The 22,742-nt window shown below is 41.5% G+C and overlaps 1 protein-coding gene and 1 non-coding gene across 3 annotated transcripts in view; both read right to left on the reverse strand.

The window, feature by feature from the left end:
- Nucleotides 1–22,742, reverse strand: part of Btaf1 (B-TFIID TATA-box binding protein associated factor 1) — a 130,051-nt gene that overhangs the window by 102,359 nt on the left and 4,950 nt on the right. The window contains exon 2 of one of the 2 annotated variants that reach the window (XM_045153974.1): nucleotides 7,574–7,697. In XM_045153974.1, the coding sequence (XP_045009909.1) occupies nucleotides 7,574–7,697 (124 nt within the window). Of the gene's footprint in view, nucleotides 1–7,573; nucleotides 7,698–22,742 lie in introns of those variants that run through there. The other variant, XM_045153979.1, reaches the window with a different exon arrangement.
- On the reverse strand, nucleotides 6,037–6,143 carry LOC123458155. Its single transcript, XR_006635453.1, has one exon. It is a non-coding gene; the product is annotated as a U6 spliceosomal RNA (small nuclear RNA).

Consider the following 22,742-nt stretch of genomic DNA (forward strand, 5'->3'; position numbering starts at 1 on the left):
TCAAGATTCTGCCTCAATGGGCTGGAAAGATGGCTTAGTGGTTAAGCGCTTGCCTGTGAAGCCTAAGGACCCCGGTTCAAGGCTCGGTTCCCCAGGTCCCACGTTAGCCAGATGCACAAGGGGGCGCATGTGTCTGGAGTTTGTTTGCAGAGGCTGGAAGCCCTGGCGCGCCCATTCTCTCTCTCTCCCTCTATCTGTCTTTCTCTCTGTGTCTGTCGCTCTCAAATAAATAAATAAAAAATTAAAAAAAAAAAAGATTCTGCCTCAAAAAAAAAAAAAAAAGTATGTTGGCACATACCTGTAATCCCAGCACTTGGGAAAAGGAGATAGAAGTATCACTGTGAGTTCAAGGCCTGCCTGGGACTACAAAGTGAGTGCCTGGTCTAGAATGAGACCCTACCTTGGGCAGGGAGGGGAGGGGAGGGGTGATAGACACAGCAAGGTGGTGCATATCTTTAATGCTGGCACTTTGGAGGCTGAGGCAGGAGGCTGAGCAAAGATGCAGAGTGAGTTTCAAGTCAGTTTGGGTTAGAGTGAGACCCTGTTTCTTAAAAAAAAAAAAAGAGGCTGGGTGAGGTGACACACACCTTTAAACCCAGCACTGGGGAAGCAGAGTGAGATCCTTCCTCCAAAAAAAAAAAAAAAAAAAAAAAGAAGAAGAAAAAAAAATTCTTGGCTGGAGAGATGGCTTAACTGTCTGGCTTAATGACCCAGGTTCCATTCCCCAGTACCCACATAAAGCCAGATGCACAAAAAGACACATCCTTCTGTAGTTCATTTGCAGTGGCTGGAGACTCCCATTCGCTCACTGTCTCTCCCTCCCTCCCTCCCTCCCTCTCCCCCTCCCTCCCTCCCCCCCCCCCCCCGCTTGCAAATAAATAAAAGTAATTTTTAAGTGAAAAAAAAAATGTATGTTGGGGAAAGGATCACCCTGAGTTTGAGGCCACCCTGAGACTACATAGTGAACTCTCGGTCAGCCTGGGATAGACTCAGACCCTACTTCAAAATAAATAAATAAGTAGAATAAATTTGGGCTGGAGAGATGACTCGGTGGTAAAAGGCAACTGCTTGAAAAGCCTGGAGGGTTGGGTTCAATTTCCTAGCACCCATGTAAAGTCAGGGCACAAAGTGGTGTGTGTGTGGAGTTTGTCTGCAGTGGCAAGAGGCCCTGGTATACCCATTCCCATCCTTTCTCTCTCTCCCTCCCTCTCACCTCCCCCCTTCCCTTCCCTTTCCTTGCAAATAAATAAAAATATTTTCACAAAAAAATAAAGAGTAATTCATTGTTTTCTTTCTTTTTTTGTTTGTTTTTTAAGCTAGAGCTCAAGCTGGCCTCAAATTCATGAAATCCTCCTACCTCTGCCACCTGAGTGTTGAGATTAAAGGTATGAGCCACCAAGCCCAGCTTAAATTACTCATTTGTAGGCAGGGCGTAATCCCATCACTCCAGAGGCAGAGATAGGAGGATCTCTGTGAGTTCAAGGCCACCCTGAGACTATAGAGTGAATTCCAGGTCAGCCTCAGCTACAGTAATACATCTAAAAACCTGAAAAACACAAAAACAAACAAACAGAAGAGTAATTTCTTCAAACCCAATCCAGGAATGAGTATCATCATCACATGTTTAAAAGTTTTCTATTTGGGGGGACTGGGTAGATGGCTCACCTGTTAAAAGATACCTGCTTGATTGCAAAGCCTCCTAGGGTTTTATTCCCCAATACTCATGTAAAGCCAGATGCATAAAGTAGTGCATGTGTCTGGGGTTCATCTGCCCTTGCGTAAACATTTTCTCTCTCTCCTCTCTCTCTCTCTCATAAATACTTTTGCAAGGACAGACAGAGAAAGAAAGGGTGTTCCAGGACTTCTAGCCACTGCAAACAAACTCTAGACACATGTTGCTGCTTTGTGTATCTTGTTTTACATGAATACCGGGGAATCAAACTGGGACAATCAGACCTTCCAATCAAGTGTTTTTAACCACAAAGCCATCACTCCAGCCCTAAATAGTCTTTAAAGGATTTGTTTTTCAAGGTAGGGTCTCACTCTAGCCCAGGCTGACCTGGAATTCACAGCATTCCTCCTACCTCTGATTGCTGAGTGCTGGGATGAAAGGCTTGCGCCACTATGCCCAGTTTAAGGTCTCCCCACCCCTCGTAGGGTTTCACTCTAGCCCAGGCTGACCTAGAATTCACTATGTAGTCCTCAGGGTGGCCTCGAACTCATAGTGATCCTCCTATATCTGCCTCCCAAGTGCTGGGATTAAAGACGTGCACCACCACACCCAGCTTAAAGGTGGTTTTTTGTTGTTGTTTTGGGGGTTTTGATTTTTAGAGGTAGTATCTAGCTCTAGTCCAGGCTGACCTGGAATTCACTATGTATGTAGTCTCAAGGTAGCTTTAAACTCACAGCGATCCTACCTCGGCCTCCCCAATGCTGGGATTAAAGGCATGCTCTATTTCCTATTTATTTATTTGAGGAGAGAGAGAATGAGCACACCAAGGCCTCTAGCCACTGCAAATGAATTCCAAATGCATGTGCCACCTTGTGCATCTGGCTTATGTGGGTCCTAGGGAAAGGAGCCTGGGTCTTTTGGCTTTGCAGGCAAGTGCCTTAACCACCAAGCCATCTCTCCAGGCCAAGTTTTCTCTTTTTGATAATTATGAAATATTTATTAGTGTTCTGAATTGTATTCTTTACTTACCTAAGAGATTTGACATTGTTTCAAAGAATACTGTGTACTACTCATTCATAATCATTGTTCACCTCTAGATTCCTCATTTTTCAAATGTTTATTTATTAGAAAGACAGACAGAGAGAGAATGGATGCATCAGGGCCTCCAGTCACTGCAGACAAACTCCAGACAAATGAGGCACCTTGTGCATCTGGGCTTACGTTGGTACTAGGGTATAGAACTAAGCTTCGCAGAGACAGCACATCATCCACTAAACCATCTCTTCAGTCCCTATTGTTACTCTTTTTTTGTTGTTTGATTTTTTGATGTAGGGTCTCACTCTAGCTCAGGCGGACCTGGAACTCACTATATAGTCTCAGGGTGGTCTCGAACTCTTAGCAATCCTACTTCTGCCTCTTGAGTGATGGGATTAAAGGCGTGCGCCACCACACCCGGCTTGGATTATTCATTTTTACAACTGATTTGAAAACTTTATAAAACATGGAATTGATCTGTCAACTTACAATTTTTTTAATATTTTTTATTTTTATGTATTTATTTGAGAGCGAGAGAGAGAGAAAGAGGGGGAGAGAGAGAAAGAGAGAGGGAGAATGGGCGCACCAGGGCCTCCAGCCACTGCAAACGAACTCCAGATGTGTGCGCCCCCTTGTGCATCTGGCTAACGTGGGTCCTGGAGAATCGAGCTTCGAACCGGGGTTCTCAGGCTTCACAGGCAAGCGCTTAACAGCTAAGCCATCTATCCAGCCCAACTTACAATTTTTTTAATTTATTTTTATTTAGTTATTTGCAAGGGGGGGAAGGAACAGAACTGACATGCCAGGGCCTCTTGCCACTATGGATTTACATGGGTAATGGGGAATTGAATCCAGGCCATCAAGCTTTCCAAGCAAACACTTTTAACCACTGAGCCTTCTCTCAAGCCCTACTGTTTTTAATGTCTTTCACTTTTGTTTTTTTGTTTGTTTGTTTTGTTTTTTTTTGAGGTAGGGTCTCATTCTACCCCTGGAATTCACTATGTAGACTCAGAGTGGCCTCTAACTCAGAGCGATTCTCCTACCTCTACGTCCAAACTGCTGGGATTAAAGGCCACCATGCCCTGCTTTTCCTATTTGTCTTTTGACTATGGACTTTTTTCCATTAAAGAATTAAAATTATTTGATAATCAAAAAAGAAGAATAGCTGGACCTGGTAACACAAGCCTTAATCCCAGCACTCAGAAGACAAAGATAGGAGGATTACCATGAATTCAAGGCAACCAGGAGACTACATAGTAAATTACAGGTCAGCTACACTAAGACCCTACCTTGAAAATCCAAAAAAAAAAAAAAAAAAAAAAAGACGACGATGACGACAGGTTTCTGACTTGGTATTTCTCTAAAGAATATATATGAATGGACAATGAACATATGAAAAGATGCCTACCTATCATTATTAGTCATCAAAGAAATACAAATCCAAACTCTGTCGTATCAGTATGGTGCTTTAGTTTTTAAAAAAAGTCAGGGCAGGCATGGTGGCACACGCCTTTAGCACTTGGGAGGCTGAGGGAGGAGGATCGCCATGATTTTGAGTCCACCCTGACACCACAGAGCGAACTCCAGGTCAGCTTGGGCTAGAGTGAGACCCTAACTCGAAAAACCAAAAATAAAAAGTCAGTAAATAAATGTTAGCAAGATAAAAACCTGAGCTCTCATACACTACTATTTGAAATGTAAAATGGTAGAACCATTTTTGAAAACAGTCTAGAAGTTGAATATAGTTACTTTATACAGTCTGGCAACTTTATTCCCAGCTACAGACCCATGAAAATGGAAACATACAGCTATGGTTTGAGTGTCTTCACCAAAACTCATGTAGAAATTTAATCCACACTATGAGGTGAAACCAGTTGGGACCTTAAGAGGTAAGTCATGATATATTGGAATGGACTAATCCATTCATGGACCAATGAATTATTTGGAGAATGTATTTATAATAAAAGCAAGTTGGCTCTTGCCATGTGATGTCTTAAATGTCCTGAAGACTCTGCAGCTGCCAGTAAGAAGGCCTTCACTAGATGTAGCTGTCTGACTTTTCAGCCTCCAGAACTGTGAGCTGAATGAACTTTCATTCTTTACACATTACACAGCTTATGGTATTGAGTCACAGCAACAGAAAATGGACTAAGATGCCTACTTACATATGAAAAATATGTACACTATTTTTCATAGCAGTATATTTTCATAATGGTCAGAAAGTAGAAACAACTTCAATATCCATCAACTGATGAACGGATAAGATGTAGTATATTGTTCCTGTATTCTATACAGAATGGAATATTATTTGGCAATAAAAAGGAATGAATACTGCATACTGCATGTACAGTATGAATACAGTATTTTCTTAACTGATCAACACATTATATGATTTGTGTTATACAAAAAAATTGGGGATGGAAGATGGCTCAGTGGTCAAAGGCACTTGCTTACAAAATATTCAGAGTAGGGAAACCTACAAAGTTAGTTTAATTGTTGCCTTGAGCTAGGTATGAAAGAAAAAGTACTAGAAAGCAACTGGTAATAGGTATAAAGTTTCTTTTTGTGGTGATGAAATTTCTTTTTGTCTTTTCTTTTGTGTGTGTGTGTGTGTGTGTGTGTGTGTGTGTGTGTGTGTGTGTAGCTGGAAACTGAACTCATGCGAGGCAACTGCTCTACCACTGAGCCCAGTCCTATTTTTACTTTTTGTTTTAAAACAGAGTCTCACAAAGTTGCCTAGGGTGGCCTTGAACTCACTCCAGTTCAGGCAGGCTTTGAATCTGTGATCCTCTTGCCTCAGACAGCTAGAAGCACAGCTACTTAACCTGTACCACACTCAAAAATGTTTTATAATTTAGATTGTGATGACAGCAGGTGCACACAATAGTAATATAGTAAATGCCATTGAGTTGTGCACTTAACAGTTGTAAATTATTTCATTAAACCTGTTTCAAAAAACCAAAATGTTGGGTGTAGAGGTGCACGCCTTTAATCCCAGAACTTGGGAGGCAGAGGTAGGAAGACTGCTGTAAATTCGGAGCTACCCTGAGAATACATAGTGAATTCAAGGTCAGCCTAGGGTAGAATGAGACCCTATCTGGAAAAAACAAAAACAAAATTTTAATTTTAATTTTTAAAAAAGGGCTGGAAAGATGACTTAACAGTTAAGGGGAAGCCTAAAGATCCAGGTTCAATATCCCAAATACCCACATAAGCCAGGTATACCAAGTGGTGCATGAGTCTAGAGTTCATTTGCAGTGGCCAGAAGCCCTGGTGTGCCCATTCTCTCTATCTGCCTTTCTCTGATAAATAAATTATTATTATTATTTTTAAATATGGAACGCTTCACGAATTTGCGTGTCATCCTTGCGCAGGGGCCATGCTAATCTTCTGTGTATCATTCCAATTTTAGTATATGTGCTGCCGAAGTGAGCACAATAAATTATTTTTTAAAAGAAAGTTAGGGAGCCGGGCGTGGTGGCGCATGCCTTTAATCCCAGCACTTGGGAGGCAGAGGTAGGAGGATCGCCATGAGTTCAAGGCCACCCTGAGACTACATAGTGAATTCCAGGTCAGCCTGAGCCAGAGTGAGACCCTACCTCAAAAAAAAAAAAAAAAAAAAAAAAGAAAGTTAGGTGTGGTAGTGTATGCTTCTAATTCCAGCATTCGGGAGGCAAAGATAGGAAGGACTGCCATGAGTTCATGATCACTGAGACTACTTAGTGAATTCCTAGTCAGCCTGGGCTAGGGTGAGAACCTACCTCAAAGGGGGGGAAAAAAAAAGACAATAGGAAAATAACGACAGCGCAAAGAAGGTAAGAAAAGTGCTAAAACAAATTCTAAGATAATCTGACAGCAGCCAATGTGCAGAGGTCTGCTTTCTGAACTGAATTTACTTGAAAAATGGAAAAATCTTTTCTCATCAATTGTTTTCAGTTCTCTCTATTCTTCACCTGGAATAAGGAAAAAAATGTACATGCCTCCCTATATGCCCACCTTAGAGATATGCTACTACCTTTTTCATTCTGCAAATGTGGGGGCTATTAATATCCTGCTAATATTTTAGAGTAGAATATACTATTAGCCCTTATAGTACTAACCACACAATGCACATTTGTACATGGTTCAGGAGGACTTATTCATGTGCAGAAAGGAACAAATGGGATTGAAAGGGGGAGTAGACTACAAGATGGAGGTATCTTGGGGCACCCAAAGTCCAAGTAATCATAATGCCTCTACTCTACCCTCAAACTCCTGCCACTCACCTCCTTCCTCCATCCGATAATACCCTCTTTACTTTGCATGCCAAAGAATTCAACAAATGGAATCCACCAAATATTACCATATAGGCACACTTCAACAAACCCAATGTTTAGCAAACATGCTGCCACTGCATAGGAAAAAACTATGGACGAGAATTATAACATAGATTCAGCAAAACAGAAAGCTTACATCATTTTCAAATAGCTGAAAGCTAAAAAGGTATTGTGACAACCAGCTTTTCATATATTCCCATTACTGCCCATTTGAAAACTACTAACTACAATATAATTATTAGCCATGAAGAACAAGTTAGACCACTAACAAACCAGATGAACAACTTAGTTCATTACCAAATAGGGTCAGATTCAAAGTTGTGACATAAGTAAAAGGTCCTATACTGACAGATACCTTAATTAAAACAGATTAAAAATATTTAATACACCATAAACAAGTAGCAAATTTTAAAAGCTGTTTGGAGAGTTAAAGCTATTTAACAGAATTTGGAAATTACAAATTATTACTTAAGACAGGTTCTACCTTTAGTGTCCCTATCCATGGTCAAGTCTTTATAACTGTCCAGCACTAAGAACAAATGAGTCCTACCTTAGATAACAGATTATTCAGTTCATGAGGATGAAGCTTCACCACTTCTCCGAGTTGCTGTGCAGCAGCTTTTCTTGTAACTGGAGTTGTACCAGTATCCAGTAAGATAAAAAGACGATCAAGTCTATAACAACAATAATATAATGGTTAATCTGAAATGTTTCCTCATAAACCTCAATGAGTAAATGTATTGAGCATTTGTGGAAAAGACCTATGCTAGGAGCTTAGCATGGTGGCACATGCCTGTAACACCAGTACTCAAGAGGACAAGGCAGGACGATCAGAAGTTCAAGGCCAACTTCAGCTACTTATCAAAAATTTTACACCAGTGTGGGCCATATGATAAATAAATAAATAAATAAATAAATAAATAAATAAATAAATAAATAAATAAATAAGCAAGCCAGTAATAAACCAGGTATGGTGACCCATTCCTGTAGTACCAGCTCTCAGGAAACGGAGCCAGGAGGATTGCCACAGTTTGAGAGCAGCCTGGCCTACACTGTGAGTTCTAGTCCACCCTGGAGAACCTGTCTCAAAAAAGCAAAAACAGTAGGCTAAGAGATGGTTCAATAATTAAGACTTCTGCCTGCAAAGCATGCATCTAGAGTTCATTTGCAGAGGCTAGAGGCCCAAGTGTACCCATTCTCTCTTCTCTCTCTGCTTGCAAATAATTTTGCTTTGTTTTATTTTTGTTTTTCAAAGTAGGATTTTCACTCGAGCTCAGACTGACCTGGAATTCAGGGTGGCCTCAAACTCACAGGGATCCTCCTACCTCTGCCTCCCAAGTGCTGGGATTAAAGGTGTACAACACCACACCCAGGAGCAAAAAAAAAGTATTTTTAAAAGTAGTTGGTGGGGGGGGGGGGGGGCTGGAGAGATTGCTGAGTGGTTAAGTGCTTGCCTGTGAAGCATTAAGGACCCCGGTTCGAGGCTTGATTCCCCAGGACCCACGTTAGCCAGATGCACAAGGGTCGCATACATCTGGAGTTTGCAGTGGCTGGAGGCCCTGGCATGCCCATTCTCTCTATCACGCTCATTAAATAAATAAATAAAAATAAACAAAAAAAAATTTTTAAGTGGTTAAGGGGGGCTGGAGAGATGGCTCAGCGGTTTAGTGCTCACCTGTGAAGCCTAAGGACCCCGGTTTGAGGCTTGATTCCCCAGGACCCATGTTAGCCAGATGCGGACCCATGTTAGCCAGATGCACAAGGGGGTGCACACGTCTGGAGTTCATTTGCAGTGGCTGGAAGCCCTGGCACACCCATTCTCTCTCTCTCCCTCTCTCACTCTCTCTCTGTCACTCTCAAATAAATTAAAAAAAAAAAATTTAAAGTGGTTAAGGGGGCTGGAGAGATGATTTAGCAGTTAAGGCCCTTACCTGCAAAGCCAAAGGACTTAGGTTTAATTCCCCAGGACCCATGTAAGCCAGATGCACAAGGTGGCACATGCATCTGGAGTTTGTCTGCATTGGCTGAAAGCCTTGGTGCACTGGCGCGCGCGCTCTCTCTCTCTCTCCCTCTCTCTCATTCTCTCTTTTTCAAGTAAATAAATAAAAATAAAATATCTTCTTTAAAAAAACGTGGTTAAGGCATTTACTTAAACCAAAAGAACTAGGTTCAATTCCCCAGGACCCATGTAAGCCAGATGCAAAAGGTGACACAAACATCTGGAGTTTGTTTGTAGTGGCTGGAGGCCCTGAAGCATCCTTTCTTGAGCCCGCACATGCGCTCCCTCGCTCTCCCTCTAAATACCAAAAAAGAACAAAAAAGGAACTAGCTGGGCATGGTGACATACATCTTTAATCCCAGCACTTGGGAGGCAGAGGTTAAGAGCACTGCTGTGAGTTCAAGGCCATCCTGAGACTAGAGTGAGACTCTACCTTGAAAAAAACCAAAAACTTAAAAATAAATAAAAAATAAGGGAAGGAAGAATTTAATTTGGGGCATTGGTTGTAATTCAGGATACTTTAAAAAAAAAAAAAAGACAGTGGGTGGGCTGGAAAGATGACTTAGCAGTTAAGCGACTGCCTGTGAAGCCTGAGGACCCTGGTTCAAGGCTCCATTCCCCAGGACCCACGTTAGTCTGATGCACAAGGGGGTAAACATGTCTGGAATTTGTTTGTAGTGCTAGAAGCCCTGGTGCTCCCATTCTCTCTATCTGCCTCTTTCTCTGTCACTCTCAAATAAATAAATAAATAATGAACAAAATAAATAAAAATGGGTAACATAGCTACTGAAATAATATGGAGATGTTTGAATGTGCAACTATGAAAACCTTAGGTCAAAAAAATGATGCAGCACCAAAGGGTAGTGGTACACACATACAATCACACATATAATCAAGGCCAGCCTGGGCTACACAGAGAAAAAAAGGAGAGAGAAGGGGGGGAATGGGCCTAGAGCTATGCTTTAGGAAAATTCAACTGGTAGTAGTGTGAAGCCTGAAGGAAACCAAAGGAACCTATTTCAGAATTACAAGCCAGATGTGAAGGCCTGAACTACAATCCTAGCAAGAGTAGGAAGAAGCTGGTAGCATTAAGGCAGAAACAAAGGATATGGTGTGTTGATAAGTGAAATGTCAAAGGTGTTGAAAAGACTGTGAGATTTTAATCTTAGAACATGAAGATGTCAAGCTAGACTTGCATGATGACATAGGCTTGGTGTAGGATTATGACAAGTATTAGTTTGAGTTCAAGGTCAGCCTCAGCTACAAAGAGACTTAGTTGTCTCAACCCCTCCTTTCAAAAAAAAAAAAGTGGAGGTTATTAAAAGAAATGGAAAAGGCAGCTCAAGAAATAGATGACAAGCCTATTAGTGGCAAGAAACACATAACTAAGAGACCAAACAAGTAAGTAGAATAGTGCTAAAGTTCACAAGACAGCTGAGAGTATTAATCACTCATACAAAGGTGATGCCAGAGTAAATAAATAATATCCCTGAACTTATAAAATATTCATACCATGAGGAGGGGATATGAAGGAGAATGGAATTTCAAAGAGGGAAGTGGGGGGGCGGGTATTATCATGGGATTTTTAAAAAATTCCTTATTTATTTATTTGACAGCAACAGGCAAAGAGAGAAAAGGGCAGATAGAGAGAGAGGGAGAATGGGCGCACCAGGGCCTCCAGCCACTGCAAGCGAACTCCAGACGCATGCGCCCCCTTGTGCATCTGGCTAACGTGGGTCCTGGGGAATCAAGCCTCGAACCAGGATCCTTAGGTTTCACAGGCAAGTACTTAACCGCTAAGCCATTTCTCCAGCCCACCATGGGATATTTTTTATAATCATGGAAAATGTTAATAAAAATTGAGAAATAAAATTAATTAATTAAAAAAGAAAATCACACCAGAACCAGGCATGGTGGTGCATGCCTTTAATCCCAGCACTTGGGAAGCAGAAGTAGGAGGAGACTACATAGTAAATTCCAGGTAAGCCTGAACCAGAGTGAGACCCTATCTCAAAAAACAATAAACCAAAACAAACAAAATAAAAATCATACCAAATAAGGACACTAATTCCTCAGCTACAGTGTCTTGGTTTAAATCCCAGTTCTGGCAATTATGAACAAAATCTGCAATAAAATCACATATCTCATGCCAAGAGCAAGGGGGTAGTGGACAACAGTTACTATTTCTGGGATATAGAAAAATTGTAAGGTCTTTAGAAAGGAAGGCAACGTCATGAGTAATTACTATGACATGCCTACTTACCATTTAGGTCTAGCCCTCCCACAATAATCAACCTCAGTAAAGTGGATGCCACAGGTAATGACAGGAATGGGGCTTCATATGTGGGATAGACACTTTAATGCAGACAAATGGTAATAAAGACCAAGACCATAGTGACTGGGCTGGGGAGTTGGCTCAGTGGCTAAAAGTGCTTGCTGTGCAAGTCAGATGACTACAATGCCTACAACACACACCCTGGGCTAGAGAGCAAGACCCTATTGGGGGAGGTGGAGAGTCCCTAGGCTACAATACAGACTATCTCAAGTTCTTCCCTCTCTATCTTTCAACATTGATCTTTACGCATAGCCTATTTCAGATGGAGTCCTCACTCCTTTTCAAAGCATACGGACTACTTTTGAAATGACACTAACCCCCTTCATCCTCAACCATCCTTTCTCCAGTATCACAAATAACTAAATCCATGCCCTTCTTTCACTATGCAGAGATCCAGAAAATAAACAATAAAGTGTTCAACCTTCGTGAACACTTTCCTTTTAGTATCAAACATCTAGAACAAGTATTTAAGAACCTTTATTTCTCATTAAACAGAGTTTTAATCCTCACAGGTCATTTCTTTCTATCTATTGATATATCGTACTGAAAAGTCTCTAATGAACTCTGAAGCTCCAAATCCCGTTAACATTTTGATAAATTCAATTTTTCTTATGTCTGATTCCAGCAAGTTTCTGTTCTTAAAATCCTTTTATCCCTAAGTTTCTGCATTACCCTGTTCTTCCCCAAATACTTTTTTTCCCTAGGTTTTGCTATTCTTTGGCTGCTCATGTATTACCAGTTTCTCCTTTAGGCTGGCCTCAAACTCCAGATCCTCCTGCCTTCGCCTCTTCAGCAATATCCTATCGCATGCGTCACCACAACCGGCCACTTTCTCCTTTAGGAAACTATTATTTGTTTATACATACTCCCCACCCTAAGACTACACAGTTATATGTAAGTAGAAGAACAGATTAATGAGGATGAAAAGGCCTAAGTAAGGTCAGGGGAGGAGGTTGAATATGGAAAGGTGGAAGGAGGGCTAATCAAAACCTAAGAGGATATAAATAAGTCACATGGAAACCTACTGTTTTTGTTGTTTTTGTTTTTGTTTTTTGAGGTAGGGTCTCACTATAGTCCAGGCTGACCTGGAATTCACTCTGTGTTCTCAGGGTGGCCTTGAACTCATGGTGATCCTCCTACCTCTACCTCCCGAGTGCTGGGATCAAAGGTGTGCACCACCACACTCGGCTCGGAAACCTCCTTTTTTGGACAATGGAACACACAGTAGCCATAGATCGTTACTAGAAAAATTTCAGTGCCAGAGATGGAATACCTTCCAGTGAGTTGTTGGCCAGGTAGATCTCTGATGTCCCCAAAACATTACAGGCCATTGTCGAGGCCCTTGGTTTCCTACCAGGAATAGATGGTAAGACCTTAACACTGGAGACTCCACATATTTGGGCTGCAAGGCCACTGAGAAATCCTGCTGGAACTGAGCTAATAACCTCCTCCATGTAGACCAGCTCATAGAAAGCAAGAAAAAGCCACACTGCATACAGTTCAGTGGGATAGACAGAAATCACCAATGAAGATACTCAACAGTGGACACTGCAAGCCTTATATTTGGCCAGCCAGGTCAAATGAGCCAATGGGTGCAATAGTGGCACATCTGTCACGGTGGAAACCAACTGCCCTCCAATTGGATTGGAGGCCTGCTCCATGGGGGGGAATACATTCCTGATACTGAAAACTTAAAACAGGGGTAGTCCTAAGCCCTAGGGGTGTACTTCTGCTGATGTCTGGAAAAATGTATATACTATGCTTATCAAACTGCCCAGTAAGCACTTCTCTTAATATTTATACCCTTATATTAACGCTACTCTCATTTTGGGTAGAGAATCTTCTCTTTTCAGATGGCAGTGACCTTGGGATGACTCAGCAGGTATCATAGTGCTGGAAAGAAGTGACTGGAGTACTGAGTAACATCTCCATCACACCTTCCAAGGCTCAGGGTCTAATGTGGAAGAGGTGGTGGAAAGAATGTAAGGGCCAAAGAAAGGGTAGGACTCTTTACAACATGCTCCCTCCAGACATAAAATGGTCTGGATATCCATGACCTCACAGTGCCTGACACTACCTACACAAGACCATAAGAGGAGGAAAAGATCATGACATCAGAATAAAAGAGACTGATTGAGATGGGAGGGGATATGATGGAGAACGGAATTTCAAAGGGGAAAGTGGGGGGGGAGGGTATTACCATGGGATATTTTTTATAATCATGGAAAATGTTAATAAAAATTGAGAAAAAAAACTCTAAAAAATATTTTTAAAAGGTTTTTGCCAGGCGTGGTGGCACACACCTTTAATCCCAACACTCAGGAGGGAGTGGTAGGAGGATTGCCATGAGCTGGAGGCTACCCTGAGACAACATAATTAATTCTAGGTCAGCCCGGGCCAGAGTGAGACCCTACCTCAAAAAAAAAAAAAAAAAATTATTTACTTGAGAGAGAGAGAATGAACATGGGTATGCCAGGGCCTCTAGCCACTGCAAATGAACTCCAGATGTATACACCACCATGTGCATCTATCTGGCTTACATGGGACCTGGGTAAATCAAACCTAGGTCTTTAAGCTTTGCAGACAAACATCTTAACCACTAAGCCATCTGTCTAGTCGCTCATTTCTTGCTTTAAATATTTTATTTTTATTTACTTGCAAGCAGAGAGAGGATGCATTCAGCAATAAGTGAGGCATCTCTCTTACACCCTCCAAGGCTCAGAAACCATTGATGAAAGTAAGAACCAAAAGAAGGGGAAGAGTGCTCTGCAATACTCTCTTCCAGACACAAAGGGACCATGATATTCAAGACCTCACTGTGGCTGGCACTATCTATACAAGACCATAATAGAAATTAAAAATATATATATGACAGCACTTGGGAGGCAGAGGTAGGAGAATCACTGTGAGTTCAAGGCCACCCTGAGACTCCATAGTGAATTCCAGGTCAGCCTGAGCTAGAGTGAGACCCTACCTCAAAAAACAAAACAAAACAAAACAAAACAAAACAAAACAAAACCATACACACACACACACACACACACACACACACACACATACATATATACATATACACATACACATAGGAAAATAAAAGACTAGTTGGAAACAAGGGATTGAATGGAGGCCCCTCCAGGAGAGGGAAAAGGGAGGGTAGTGAGAGGGGATTGTGATCATGTGGTAAATTATCTGTGTATGTGGAAGTTGTCAATTAAACAGTTGTTTTTGTTGTTGTTTTTAGAGCTGTAGAGATGGCTTAGTGGTTAAGGCACTTGCCTGCAAAACCAAAGGACCCAGGTTTGACTCCCCAGTACCTACATAAGCCAGCTGCACAAGGGATGCATGCATCTGGAGTTTGTGGTGGCTGGAGGCCTGATTGTACTCTCACTCTCTCTGCCTATTTCTCTTCCTCTTCCTCTCTCTCTAAGTAAATAAAAAATATTTAAAAAAATTTTTTAGGCAGGAGTGGTGATGCACTTGGGATGCAGAGGTAAGAGGATCACTGTGAGTTCAAGGCCACCCCGAGACTATATAGTGAATTCTAGGTCAGCCTGGGCTAGAGACCCTACCTCAAAAAACAAACAAAAAAAATTTTTTTTTTCAGTTTTCCATTCTATTACCCACCATTGCCACTAGTCTATTTTATGTCTCTATAGGCTTCCACTTCTAAGGTATTTTTACATTTTTATTTGAGAGGGAGAGAAAATGGGCTTGCCAGAGTCTTTAGCCACTGCAGACAAACTCCAGATGCATGTTCCACCTTGTGCATCTGGCTTAAGGTGGGTACTGGGGAATCGAACCTGGGTCCTCTGGCATTGCAAGTGTCTTAACTGCTAAACCATCACTTCAGCCCTTTAAATGTGTTTTTTCAGTACTAATGTTTTATGTAAGTGGAATCATACAACAGTTGTCTTTTTGTGACTGACCTAATTCACTTAGCATGATGTTTTGAAAGTTCATCCCTGTTGTAAGATATGTCAGAGATGCATTCCTTTTTATAGATGAATAATATGTATTGTATGGAAAAATTTTTTTTCTTAAAAAAGTCAGGCATGGTGGCTATGAATCTGAGGATAGCCTGGGGCTACAGGGTGAATTCCAGGTCAGTTTGGATAACAAACTGAACGACACCCTGTCTCAAGAAAAAAAGCAACAAGCAAAAAATTTAAAGAAAGAAAAGAAACAAGAGAAGACAAAAGGGAAGGAGGACTTGAGGGAACATAGAACTTCAGAGTGCTTGTAAATCAATACTTCTCTTTCTACACATCTTTCCCTTCTTCTTTCCCCTCCCCTCCTCTTTGTTTTATGTGGGTGCATTTTTAATTTTATTTTCTATTTTTATTTGTAAGCAAAGCAGGAGAAAGAGAAAAGAGAGAGAGAGAGGAGGAATGGGCATCCAAGGTCTCTTGCCACAGCAAATGAATTCCACACATGTGTACTACTTTATGCATCCAGCTTTACATGGGTACTGGCAGTTTGAACCAGAGTGACAGGCATTCCAAAGAAGGCCTTTAATGACTAAACCATCTCTCCAGCCCTTAAAATTTATTTATTTACATGTATGAGTGCATGTGTGTGTGTGTGGTGTATGGGTTCACTAGGCCATCTTGCCACTGTAAACAAAATAACAGATATGCTACATTTAAAATATTTATTTAGGGCTGGAGAGATGGCTTAGCGGTTAAGCGCTTGCCTGTGAAGCCTAAGGACCCCGGTTCAAGGCTCGGTTCCCCAGGTCCCACATTAGCCAGATGCACAAGGGGCGCAGGCGTCTGGAGTTCGTTTGCAGTGGCTGGAAGCCCTGGCGCGCCCATTCTCTGTCTTTCTCTCTCTCTCTCTTTCTCTGTCTCTGTCACTCTCAAATAAATACAAATGAACAAAAAAAAAAATTAAAAAAAAAATATTTATTTATTTGAGAAAGGCAGATGATAATGGGCACACCAGGGCGCTCAGCCACTGTAATTGAACTCCAAATGCATGAATCACCTTGTACATCTGGCTTATGTGGGTCCTGGGGAAATGAATCTGGAACCTTTGGCTTTGCATGCAAGTACCTTAACCACTAAGCCGTCTCTCCAGCCCAGATATGGCACATTTCGAGTTCAGCTTTAAGTGGGTGGATGGAGAACTGAACCTGGCCAGAAGACTTTGGAAGTAGCAACTTTAACTACTGAGCCATTTCCCCACCTCCTCTATCTTTTTCTTTGAGACTAATCATCCTGCCTCAGCCTCTTCAGTACTGGGATTATGATACCACAAAATATACTTTCACTAGAACTTCTATGGGCTGGGGAGATGGTTCAGTGGTTAAAGTTATTTGCCTGCAAAGTCTGACATCCTGGGCTCAATTCCCTAGTATTCTGGTAAAACCAGATTCACAAAGAGGCATGTGTGTCTGGAGTTTGTGCGTAACAGCAAAAGGCACACTCATTCTCACTTTCTCTCTCTCTGCTTAAAAATAAATAGAAGTACTTTTTTAAACTTCTCTTATAAAACATCTAATAGGAAAAGAGGGAAAAAAACATTCTTCATTCTCTGAAAGATACACAGAAGGAACAGATACAAGCACCACAGAGTATAGAATAATTTAAATAAAATATAAAAGAATTATACTTGACAATAATTGCTGATTGTAAAATTAATCCCAATTTCAATTCAGAGAAATAATATACATGACATAACTCACATTTATTTCACCAAACTATGATTTCAGACAACTGTTCTAAAGCCTGAGTAAAAAGGAAAGAATGTGTGGCTGTACTAATTATGTTAGTAGCTATAATGTAGCCACTCTCCTCTCCAGATGTTTGCATCATAATTTGTAATAACAAAACTATAAAAACTCATACATTCAGTCAGGCACGGTGGTGCACGCCTTTAATCCCAGCACTCAGGAAGCAGAGGTAGGAGGATTGCCGTGAGTTCAAGGCAACCCTGATACTACATAGTGAATTCCAGGTCATCCTGAGCTAGAGTGAAACCCTACCTCAAAAAAAAAAAACCAAAAAACAAAACTCATTCATTTTAAGCTGGGTGTGGTGGTACACGCCTTTAAATCCTAGCACTCGGGAGGCAGAGGTAGGAGGACCACTGAGTTCAAAGTCACCCTGAGGCTACAGAGTGAGTTCCAGGTCAGCCTGGGTTTAGAGTAAGACTCTGCCTAGAAACCCCCTCTCCCAAATTTATTTCTGTGGGTGCACACACAAGCATACCAGGGTCTCTTGCCACCGAAAACAAATGCCAGATGCTTGTGCCACTTTGCATCTAGCTGTGTGAGCTGTTTGAATTGAACCCAGGCCAGCAGGCTTTGCAGGCAAATGCCTTTAAAGTGCTGGGATTAAAAGCATGCACCACCATATCTGGCTTAAATGTTTCAATTTTTGTAAATGGCTCTGGAACCTTAACTAAAGGAATGAGTACCACATCTACTACTAGTCAGCCCTTGACACAAGGATCTGTGAAGTAAAATAAAGCAGCAATGGTAAATTTGTCCATTTCGTTGTTTACATGAAGTCAAAATACAGTTAATTGTGCTGTTGTTGAGACAGGGTTTCAAATATCCCAGGTAATCACTAGATAGCTGAGAATGACCTTCAATTTACCTTCCCAGTACTGGGATCACAGGTGGGTATCACCATGCCCACTTATACAGTCCTAGGGTCAAAGGGGGTTGTGCATGCTGGCACATGCCTTTAATTGCAGCACTCAGGAAGCAGAGGTAGGAGGAATGCTGTGAGTTCAAGGCTACCGTATGACTACAAAATGAATTCCAGGCCAGCCTGGGCTAGAGAGAGACCCCACCTTGGGGAGAAAATAAATAAGTAAATAAATCCACAAGCTGAGCTGCATCGCTCTTGCAGTAAAATTTCAATAGAGATCACTTATCCATCTTACTTAGGAAATGAAGACAATAAATATTTAGTATGCATACTACACCACATATCAGTGTCACTAAAGAAATCCTCTAGTGTTTAAAACACATCTTCTAGTTCATATTGTAACAAGAATCTATGTTAATATTGCTTCTAAACAAGAAAGTAGACTAATTTAAGATACCACATAGAAAACACTAAGAATCAATAGGAAAATGTGAAACCACACCAAAGCCAGATGCAAGGCCAGCTAAGCACTGCTTTCCTTTTCTGATATTACCTCAGTATCTAAAATATAGAAAGCACCAAGCGTGGTGGCGCACACCTTTAATGCCAGCACACGGGAGGCAGAGGTAGGAGCATGGCCATGAGTTCGAGACTACCCTGAGATTTCATAGTGAATTCCAGGTCAGCCTGGGCCAGAATGAGACCCTACCTCAAAAAAACAAACAAAATAAAATATAGAAAGCATTCAGTAAGTAAATACTCATTTGATGGTGAAAAATGTAATTAAGCTATGCTATTTTCTTCAGGCCATTTTTCTACACTATACCCATAATCCAACAAATTATAACCTTCACCATGACTTTATCTAAAGATTTAAAAAAATACTAATCTAGGGCTGGAGAGATGGCTTAGCGGTTAAGCGCTTGCCTGTGAAGCCTAAGGACCCCGGTTTGAGGCTCGGTTCTCCAGGTCCCATGGTAGCCAGATGCACAAGAGGGCGCACGCGTCTGGAGTTCGTTTGCAGAGGCTGGAAGCCCTGGCGCGCCCATTCTCTCTCTCCCTCTATCTGTCTTTCTCTCTGTGTCTGTCGCTCTCAAATAAAAATAAATAAATAAAATTTAAAAATATACTAATCTAATAGCCAATACTAATATCTAATAGCCAGGTGTGATAGCCCATGCCTTTAATCCCAGCACTCAGAAAGCAGAGGTAGGAGAACTGCTATGAGCTCAAGGCCATCCTGAGACTACATAATGAATTCCAGGTCAGCCAGGGCCAAAGTGAAACCCTACCTTGGAGGAGGAAAAAAAAATCTAAACTGGACTCAGTGCTGCACACACCTTTAATATCATTTTAATCTCACACTTAGGAGGCAAAAGTACAATTGCCATGAGTTAGAGGCCATCCTGAGATTACACAGTGAATTTCAGGTCAGCCTGGGCTACAGTGAGACCCTACCTTGAAAAACCAACATACACACAGCTAAAGAGATGGATCAGCAGTTAAGGCACTTGCCTGCAAAGCCTAACACCCTGGGTTAAATTTCCCAGTACCCACACAAAGCCAGATGCACAAAATGGAACATGCACCTGGAGTTTGTTTGCAGTGACTACAGGACCTGGCATGCTCTCAATCTCTCTCTTTCTCTCTCTGTGCTTACAAATAAAGAAATAAAAATTTTGAAAAGACACACACAAACAAGAGCTACAGAGATAGCTCAGTAAAGGCACTTACTTGCAAGCCTGCTGGCCTACATTCAATTCCCTAGAGCCCACATAAAGCAACAAAGTGGTGCATGTGTCTGTTTGCAGTGGTAACAGGCCCTACCCCATACATTCACTCTCTCTCCATCAAATAAATTAAAACATTTTAAAAACTCAAACATCAGGCTGGAGAGACAGCTTAGCAGTTAAGGTGCTTGTTTATGAAGCCTAAGGACCCAGGTTCAATCCCTCATAGGCACAAGGTGGCAAATGTGTCTGGAATTCATTTGCAGTGGCTAGAGATCCTGATGTGCCCATTCTCTCTCTCTCTCTCTCAAATAATTTTTTTAAGTACATTGAAAGGCTGGAGAAATGGCTTAATGGTTAAGGCATTTGCCTGAGAAGCCAAAGGACCCAGATTCAATTCCCGAGACCCACATAACCCAGATGCACAAGGGGCATATGCATCTGGAGTTTGTTTGCAGTGGCTAGGGGCTCTGATGTGCCCATTCTCTGTCTCTCTTCTCTCTCTTTTTCTGCTTGCAAATAAATAAATTTTAATGTACATTGAAGAAGAGCTGGGAGATGGCTCAGTGGATAAAGCACTTGCCACTCAAACATGAGGACCTTAGTTTGGTCCCCCACCCCATGTAAAAACCTGGAAGACAGGTGGGCACTGTGGCTTCCACTTTTGGCACAGCATTCAGGAGGTTGTATCTGGGCTACATAGTGGGTTTTGGGCCAGTTTGGGCTAGAGTAACACGCTGACAGAAAGAAAAAAAAAAAAAAAAAAAGCAAACAAAAAACCCAGAAGCCATAGAAAGATTCAGTGATTCCAGCACTGAGAAACAGATGGAGACCACTGCGGTGATGAAAATTTCCCTGGAGCTCACAGAACAGCTGGGCTGCCAAGTACAGCAATGGAGAAGAAGGAGACCCTGCCTTAAATGAGACGAAAGGCAGGGCTGACACTGGAAAGTTGTCCTCTGGCCTCCATACACAAGCCGTGGCCCATGCACACCCACACACACACAGATTAACATATGCACATGTATGCACAAAGGATTTTGAGAAATAAGCCAAACCAACAGATTGTAATTCTTCATGGTGAAATGGAAAAGCTTCTTTAATGATTGCATTTTTTAAAAAAACAGAATAGCTGATAAAATATAATACTGCTTCCTGCCAATCTCATAATGGACTGAAGTTAGCAGTATGGAGAAGAGTAGGCTTAGAATATCTGCCATCTCATATATGTAATTAAATATTTCCCTGTCCTTAGGAAGGACATACAGTGGTGAACACCGGTAATCCCAGCACTAGTAGGTCCTGAGTTAATGGCCAGCCTGGGCTGCATCACTAAACAAGGAAAGAAAAGAGGGACTTTATTCCACAGCAGAATAGTTCAACTGAAACAATGTTGCTCTGAAGTATCAGAAAGGCAGCAACAGTGAACAGACTGAGCAAAGTTTTGCTCATATGTAGCAATTTATTTTTTTAAGACAGTGTGTTTTCTTGAGTTCTTTTAAGAAAGTCTGTATCATTACATTTCAAATATTAGTCACAGACCTAAACTTCTAAAACAATCAAATTCTAAATGTCTAGATAGTTTAGAATCACTTTACACCACAAATCACCGAGAAAAAAAACAAAACAAAACTATATTCCTGAAGTTTTGTATGATCAAGAAAAAAATACTAACTAGCTAATAATAATATGTAGCCAGTTGTGGTGGCACACACCTTTAATCCCAGCACTCGGGAGGCAGAGGAGGATCACTGTGAGTTCGAGGCCACCCTGAGACTACATAGGGAATTCCAGGTCAGCCTGAGCTAGAGTGAAACCCTACCTCAAAAAACTAAAAAAAATAAAAAGTAACCTTTAATTTCTTTAAGGGCTTAGGATGGCTTGGCAGTTAAGGCACTTGCCTACAAAGTTAAAGGACCCAGGTTCAATTCCCCAGGACCCACGTAAGACAGATACACAAGGTAGCACATGCGTCTGGAATTCATTTGCAGTGGCTGGAGACCCTGGCATGCCCATTTTCTCTCCCCCCCCCCCCCGCTTTCTGTCAAATAAGTAAAATTTCAAAAAATTTTTTCAAGGGCTTAGGCTGGGGAGATCACTCAGCAATTAAAGGTGTTTGTATGCACAGCCTATTAGCCCAGGGTTTGGTTCCCCCAACACCCATTTAAAGGTAGATGCAAAAAGTGGCACATGAGTCTGGTGTGTTTTTGTAGACAAAAGACCCTGGCATGCGCACAAACACACATGCAGATAAATTTTAAAATATATGTTTAAAAAACAAACAAACAAGGCTAAAGATGTATTCAGTGGTAAACCAATTCGCTTTCTTTCACACATTCCTAGGTTCAATCACCAGCACCCCAAAACAACAAAAACTTATAGCTAAACTAAGCAGCACTTTTAGAAGCATTCTCCTATTCATAAATTATGATGTCACAGGAAGTATGAAGCATGAAGTAAAACAACTATAATAAGAAAAAAATTCAAGGGGGGGGTGGCGGTGGGAAGATGACTCAGTGGTTAAAGACACTTGCTGCAAAGCCTGCTGGCCTGAGTTCAATTTCCCAGTACCCACATAAAGCTAGATGCACAAAGTGGTGCATGCGTCTGGAGTTCATTTGCAGTAACAAGAGGCCCTGGCATGCATATTCTCTCCCTCCTCCTTTCTCTCTTCTCTTTCATACATAAATAGAACTGTGTTGTTTTTTTTAAATCAAGAAAAAGTGTACTAAAAACTAAGTGTAGCTCAGTGGTATAATGCTTGGCCAGCAAAGAGTTAAAGGCTTGTGTTCTAACTCCAGTATCCTTCCCAACCCCCCCCCCAAAAAAATGCCAGGGCACTGACCCCTTTGTCTCAGCTACTGGGGAGACATGGGATTCTGGGGGGGGGGGGGCAGAGAGGGAGAAACAGCCTGGGCACCATATTGAGACTTTCCTCTTAAAAAAAAAAAGAAAGAAAAGAAAATGATTGAGCGTCTCTTAGGAGCTGGGTACTCTGCTGGAGGCAGAAAGATCAAAGACACACTTCTTTCTCCCAGAGACTAGGTTAATCCAGC

This window comes from Jaculus jaculus, chromosome 1 (genome assembly GCF_020740685.1).
Source record: "Jaculus jaculus isolate mJacJac1 chromosome 1, mJacJac1.mat.Y.cur, whole genome shotgun sequence".
NCBI classification, from domain to species: Eukaryota; Metazoa; Chordata; class Mammalia; order Rodentia; family Dipodidae; genus Jaculus; species Jaculus jaculus.